Raw genomic sequence first — 7,218 nt, 5'->3', positions numbered from 1 at the left:
CCGAATCAAAGAGCAAAAGAGACGTGCAAGACATTGCGCGGTCCTTCGCTGAAAGCCCCAGTAAATAACGAGAGCACGTCACAAGGTGATACATTGCTGGGTGGTGGAAATCTTACAATACCTTTTATTTACCTTAATGTGAAAATACAGCAGATGGGAACAAACGAACACCTGACAAGAAATATAACCCCGATCTTAACTTTTGATTACTGGAAGGCAACTCAGTTTTATGATACAGATGTTCTGCTGTCCTGGAGTATGAACAGTTTCGCTGGTTTTGTAAATACTCTCAGCAAATGTGGCAATAATCATTGCACTGTTATAACAGTAGGGCAATAGCATCGCTGAAGCCTTATAAGCCATGCTGAAGACTGTGAGCAGATGTGCTAAAATGGGGGCTTCTGCCTTAAAATTTTGTATTTGGAGAGAAATTATCCAGATACCAAACAGCTTTCATTGTTCTACACAAAGGAGTAGGGAATTGCAGACCAAAGAGATATTTTTATATGCAATACTGTTTGCTTAAATTAGCATCATTTCTTAAATCCACATTTTTTCCCAAGGCCAGACATGGCTTCTGCAGCTTGTCCGGTTGCTTTTTCTACCCCATCTTGTGCCATCTTGGAAGCCTTGTCAATAGCTGCAAGAGAGGGAAAAAGATAAGCAGAAAGCTGGAAAAATGCAATATTAGTGATGGAAGGGGGAGGTGTGAAAACGATTAGTCTATAAAAATACAGGGATATAGATAATAAAAAAGATTTTGGCAATTTTGCTGCCTCCCCATCTAAGGTCAACAAGTGCCCGAGCCCGCCCTTCTCGTCACATCCATGGAGCTGTCGAGGGTGTCTGCTCTAAGCAGATATTGCCAACGCGTTTTGGCTCTCATTAAACATTTTAGACCCCAAGGTTGCTAATTCTCCCCTCATTCTTAGAAAATGATTAAAATTAAGTGAGAATTGAGCTTAGTCTTTAGTTTGACTTGTTCCCAGTCCCCAGAGACGCCAACACGTTCCTGACGGCACCTTTCCAGCTGCGGGATCATTACTGTTTGACCCCAGCTGCTGCCTCAGCAGGCGTTAGGAGCCGGCGTAGGGCTGGACCTGGATGGACCCCAGAGCACGATGTATCACAGGATTACTTAATCCTCGAGAAAGAAGAGCAACGTTTTGTCCATGCTGTTCCCTTTTTAGAAAAGGAAGCCAAACTCTGAACGCCGTGCATGAGACTCGGCGACCAGGGGAGCGTCGGCTATTGTCTGCCAGAAAACGTATGGAGCTGTTAAGCAACACATCCTGAAATCCTTTCCCGTGAGATTTATAAAAGGCCAAAAATTGTCACTGAAACCAAGGACTTTCAGGCTGAGAATGCCCACGGGACAGAGGGGAATGGGCACTGCCGGCTGGTGTTATCTGCTCCATCGCTTCTTGATTTGAACGTCATTGCTCCTACCTTTCTGGCTTGCGTCTGTAATCTGGTTGACTGCATCCTGAGTAGCCTGCCCCAACGTGTTGGCTGCAATTAAGGACAAAAAAAATTCATTTCCAGCTGTTCACATTTATGCTTATAGGAATTCCCTGTGTCGACTGGCTTTTCTGCGTGTCCGCAGAAGGTTATGCCCCCGGCAAGAGATAAGGCTGGTACGGAGCAGGCTGAGGCTGTGTGCTGTGCTCGCGGGCGCCCTGGGAACTATGCGTGTTGCCAGAGCAGCGTGCTATGAGATTAGCCTTCACCTAGCACCTATGGTCAGCTGAGCAAATTGACGACAGATAAGAAGATAAAATAAAAAGGAGCTAAAGAAGCAAAGATTAGCAGTGAGTTGGAATGATGACATTTAGCTGCAAGTTGCTTATTTGGCGCTACGCTGGCTTTTGTTGATTTTTCTAGCTTATTCTGCTTGGAGAAGCTTGGCCATCTAGCATGCGTTTTCTTTGCGGGCTGTTTGGGAGCAGTGCCTTTTCCAAAAGCAAATGCATTAAACAGAGCAGGACAGGATCTTTTTTTTTTTTCCCTTTTCCTGAAAGGGAGATTTTACAAACAAGATATAAATAGAAGCAGAGGAGGAGCAGACGCTAGAAACGTAACAGATCAACTCCAGAACATAAAGCATTAAAGTGAGGTGCTATGTAATTGCAAGATGTCTGATAGTTTATGAAAGAGCGATAGCCACCCTTTCACTTTTGCTAAAAGAAGTAGTGACCCCTCAAAGGTGTGAACATATTCAGGATGCAGCAGGGACTATTTTGTTTTCCAGAGAGGCGTACTGTCATGTGTCTGGGTCTACTGCACATTTGCTCCCGGGTGTATGGAAACTCACCATAACTCCGAAGAAATCAGTGAGGTTACTCATACAACAAAGCGTTTGCAGGATCAGAATCCAGGACTGTATCTGATACAAATTATACCCTGCTAGGAATGAGCTGCACACAAACACTGCAAGGAATATACTATAAAATGCTTGAATGAGCTATGCACATATTGCAATTTTTAATTTAAAGGAAACACTATTATCCTGTGCATTGAAAAGCTGGTCTCCAGCGCACAGCGCTAATAATAATACAGTGCTTGGCCCTACAACATGGGCATAGCTACGACAGAAATTTGTGCGCCTTTTTTTTTAAACCCTGCAACGTCTGGTGACCACTGCTGGAGAAGAGCACAACAGGAACATGCTTGGACTGCTTGTTGCAAACAGCCCGTTGCAATCGAAGTAGTTGCTACCAGAAGGCATTGATAGTCAGGCCAAGTAGCAAACGTTAATCAAAGGTTAACTCCAACTTCTTAAAAGGAGAGCAGTTTAAAAACCACTGCAGAGCATGAGAAAAGATCACCCCGAGCAATGTAAATGCTTAATACAACAGGTTATTACTACCAAAAAAGGCTTCCTTGCTCTAAAAACACTACATTTAAAGAACAGTTTAGGGAGTGATGAAGGTAGGACGACGCTCGGCAGCCGCCGAAGGAGCTGTGGGTGGGTGCAGGCGGCTGCCCACGCCAGCCCGGGGCCTTCTCCAGGCGATGGCCAAAACTCGGCCCCCGGGAACCGAAGAAAAAAGAGGAAGCTGTGCCCCGCGAGCCCCAATGAAGCTACCGGTGTAACTTCAGACTGGGGTTTCTGTAAGCAAAAGCAGCAGCTAAGCCCGCACAAACATACAACGATATTTAAACTTTCTTACCAGCATCTTTTGCTGCACCTTCAGCCTGTTCCTTCAGTCCCTGGAAGTTTTTACCCGACATCGTGGCTTCTGACCCCTGTTGACACTCCTCTGCATCAATAAAATTAAGTGCCTGGCGATGTATAGCACACTATGTGAGGGGTGCCCTGACCTGCCCGCGTTTTATACGTGCGCCAGGAGACTTGCTGATGCTTTTGGGGGTGACTGGTACAATGGGTGGAGTTTGAATGTGAGGAATGAGAGTTGAAAATACACACAAAAAAGCCATTTATTTAACTTCCCCAATGAGAGGGTGTGTCTCGGTAGAGATTTCTGCTTCATCGCACTGTCTTTGTTTATAAGTTTGTTTGGTTTTTTTCAATCAAAACCACAAAAAAACCTGTTCCACCATCACAGACAGAGAAAACCCACTGAGCTGAGCTTTATAGAGAGTGGCTGGAAAACTACTAAAGTAGCAGTGCCTGGGCATGGCCAACTTTTGTCCCCGCCGGGCTGGTTTCTTTCTCCTTCCTTCATCCCTTGAGCTGAACCTCCTGGGAACAGAAACCAGCCCAAACTTCTTTCAGTTTTTAGCAGTTTTAATCACAATCTCCTTTTCTTGTCAGGTGGGATACTGTTAGATGGTGAGAGTTGTCGTTTACGTGTATTTTTATAAGAAACCGCACATCTGGTCACCTTTCCAGTTGCCTCTCAAGTTGGATTGCAAAAGCCCATCATCACTGAAGGCCTTGCCTGGCTTAGGCAGGTCACCAGTGCCAGCCCTAGCAGTTCTCAGGGGAAGGGAAAAAAAGAAGCCAAATTAGCAAAACCACCTTTTCCTAGTGTGGCTTTGTAGTACAGATTTTGTTTGTACAGAAATAATGTTTAAAATAATTTCCTTACCTAGCATCACTACGTTAGTAAAAGTTTCTGACTTTAACCTCTGGCATTCCACAGGTTCCCACCAGCCTTTGGAATTTATGTTTGCTGCCACCAATCCCCAGTACAAAGCAACTTTGTACAAACTACCTATTGGCAGAGTCGGGGGCCAAGGGGCTCGCCGGTTTTGTGGGACTTGGGTGCCTCGTTGCCATTTTCCGGCATACAAAGCATCTCTGTCCAGATGCTCACACTCATACCCATATTCATCACCCTGAGGAAAGCTTTGGGTTGAGAAATGGGCGCGAGAACAAGATGCCGTGGATGAACGAGGGTGGGAAGTGGCAGTTCTCATAAGTTTAGTACTTCATTAGTACTCAAGCGAGGAGGAATTGCAGAAAGCAAGTTAAACGCATTCCTCTGCCGCTCCTAGTCAGCCTGGCGTTTCAGAGAGCTCTTTTCAACTTGGGCACTGCTGGCACCACTCATCCGTTATTTCAAACAGCAATCCTCTTTCCCCCTCAACAGGTCAATTAGCATTTTAATTATATATTCACAACATGCATCTTCAATTCCTTGCTGATTTCTTTTTCTGAACGATTTTCTTACTTGGATTGGCAAAATCTCAGACAAAAGACATCCAGTATTGTGGGGCTCTGGCAGTTTTTGGACAAAACCACTAACGTAGACCTACTTACCTTTCTTGCTCAAACCCGAGAACCTAGCAACAACACGGCCATAACAAACAGGCGGATTTCAGCTGTTCTCAGCCCCCATCGTCAGACCGCTGCCGCCTCGATTAACTTTGTGCAGAGTGTTAGTGAAAGCAAGGAAGAGGCTCTCCAGCACCCGCCGGGCAGCTTGTCACGGCTCGAGTGAGGATGTGCCCAGGCTCCAGCAGCAAGAAGCTTCCAGCTGCCCTCCCAGCTCTTTTCTGCCCAGGAGCTTGGGAGAACATTTAAAACTGATGCAACTTACACCGAGCATTAACCGTGCACCACGTTACAGCAGTGTTTTAGAGGCTCCTGAGCAGTTCAGGTAAATATTCCTCTCTAATTCGGCTCTGACACCTACCTAGATTACCAGAGCTCCAACAGTTATTCTTCCAGGTGGAAATCTTTGTTAGACACTTTGGGCTCAATATAGGTGTCTGATTTGTGCCACCGCTTGTTTTACCTCCTGCTCAAAGCATTAAGTAGCATGAATTCGTGAGTAAAACCTACAGCACTGCCAGCATAGCAGCATGGCTCCTCATCTAATGTAGCCTTATCCTTAGCATTAATACCATTATCCCGATTCCAAGCCAAAAAAAGAAGCAAAGAAAGCAAATTACACTTTCCTGGCAAATTGGCACAGCATGATCATTATAATGCAGCCCAGAGTAGAGGGAAAAGGGACCTTTGGTATAATATGAAATTATCCCATACGATGGGACAAAAGGCCTGTGCATCAGGTGGCTCGCGGAGTTATAAAATCACAGCAACAAATTAATGGAATACATTGCATCATCTTTATTCACTTTGTGAGTTGACATTACTTTCTTAAAGCTAACATGAAGCATTTTTAACTGATGTTAAGTATAGATTAGAGCGCTCAGATATAAAAAGGATGATTGACCTGAGCAAAAACGACGATTTGAATTCATCTGCTCAGAAATTTACAGCAATTCCTTCCTGAGTTTTCATTTTGTTCTGTTACGAATATTGAAACTACTCACGTAGATCGGGTCTATTCCTGGATTTTGTAAAAAACTATTTCTCAAAAGAATTTAACCTTCTCTCGGCCTCTAGAGAGAATAATATCACAAGAGAAACTGTCGAAAGCTTTTCCTGAGACAGACTGTTTAAGGAATAGTAAAAGTAAAATAGTAACTTATTTCTAATTATAGATCAACGAACTAAGAGAACTAACCGTATGGCTTTACATTCATTCCTGTCCTGGTCCAAGCTATAGGTCATCTGACTTGAATTTCACTGCATATATCTCCTGACACTAGGTATTCGTGATGGGCTTCCATGGGTCTCTTACAAGCGTGATGGGAAGCGTTTGAGCTCATGACGAGCTGGATGCCCCACTGGGGCGTCAGCCTTTCCCGTGACTTCAGCGGGAGTTAACGCACTTGTGGCTGCCCTGGGACAGGAGTGGCTACGTTTTTAAGATAGTCGGCTTTCAAATGTGTGGTCTTCTGAAATGCTGTGTCTCTGCTATGCTGAACATCTGGGTGAAAAAATGAGCTTTTTCAAGAACAGTTCCTTCCTCATGAATGCCAGCCTTTGCTTTGACTCTTTTGTATGCTTTTCAATAGTCTGTCACCACTGCCACAGAGGACCTAACCACCACTCGGTGGACCTGGCTGGCAAGTATTGTGGGATTGCTCATTTTGCCATTGTCGGTTCTCAACCATGTTTTCTCACAACAAGAAAAGATGGAACGGGGCAGGGTATTTTAAAATATTTTGCAAGCCATATGCCAAAACACTACAGCCTGTGTGCTCCTCGTTGCCTGATGACTCCACAGTATTGACCCAAAACTCCAGCCTCTAAGTACACCTACAGTTTCTACTCCTGTTCCTCCCATGCATTACCTCTTTCTGAATGGGTTTTCTGGTCTTTGATTGCATCATTCCATGTGTCCTAAGGTCACATCAAACCGCCTACAGGTGGAAAGTTAGTTTGGACTTTTGCTCCATTCAGCTCTCGGTATCTGCGGACTGCAGACGGAAATCCTGGTGAATGCCAGCTGCGGTAGGTACCGATGTGCAGGCAGAGCCACACGCCGAGGTGCCCCTGAAATTTCAGGCTATCCCAAACGTTACTCCACCTGGTAACGCTGGGGCACGTCGCTGACACTGCTTGGCCAGGACTGAGACGAGAAAATCTGTCACCACCTCCAGCAGCGCTGTCAGCTCACCTATGACGGGTAACTTGTCTCACCGACACTCTTCCCCTGTGCCTGGTTCCTCGGGCTTTTTCTCCATATTCTGCACCTTCTCAGCCTGTTGCCTGTGATGTGCAGTTATTTGTGTTTGGGGGAAAAAAAACCAAAATTGATTCCTTAAGTGCTAGGAGGGCTCCACGGCCCCCGGCTCTGGAGGTAGTTGGCAACTCCAAACATGCAGCCCAAATAGCTGTGAGTTCAATCTAAGGCACTGCAGGGAAATTAGAAATTGTTCTGGTTTCCTTTCCTT

General features: G+C 45.2%; 1 protein-coding gene across 1 annotated transcript; it reads right to left on the bottom strand.

Moving 5' to 3' along the window:
• Positions 1–533: 533 nt before the first annotated feature.
• Positions 534–3,234, bottom strand: LOC104617978 (adipogenesis regulatory factor-like). The gene is made up of 3 exons (XM_010283444.1): positions 3,174–3,234; positions 1,450–1,512; positions 534–640 (listed from the first exon to the last, which is right to left on the bottom strand). Exons 1-3 carry the CDS (start codon positions 3,232–3,234, stop codon positions 534–536), a joined length of 231 nt encoding a protein of 76 aa, XP_010281746.1.
• Between the last annotated feature and the right edge of the window lie 3,984 nt (positions 3,235–7,218).

Source organism: Phaethon lepturus, unplaced genomic scaffold (assembly GCF_000687285.1).
Source record: "Phaethon lepturus isolate BGI_N335 unplaced genomic scaffold, ASM68728v1 scaffold35933, whole genome shotgun sequence".
Classification (NCBI taxonomy): Eukaryota; Metazoa; Chordata; class Aves; order Phaethontiformes; family Phaethontidae; genus Phaethon; species Phaethon lepturus.
The sequence above is the reverse complement of the archived record's forward strand: the minus strand, read 5'-3'. Positions and strand labels throughout refer to the sequence as shown.

Coding starts and splice junctions, on each gene's coding strand:
- LOC104617978 (XM_010283444.1), bottom strand. CDS start 3,234: ATGTCGGGTAAAAACTTCCAGGGACTGAAGGAACAGGCTGAAGGTGCA. Junction 1,513..3,173: donor AGGTGCAGCAAAAGATGCTG/GTAAGAAAGTTT, acceptor CCTTAATTGCAG/CCAACACGTTGGGGCAGGCT. Junction 641..1,449: donor TACAGACGCAAGCCAGAAAG/GTAGGAGCAATG, acceptor CCTCTCTTGCAG/CTATTGACAAGGCTTCCAAG.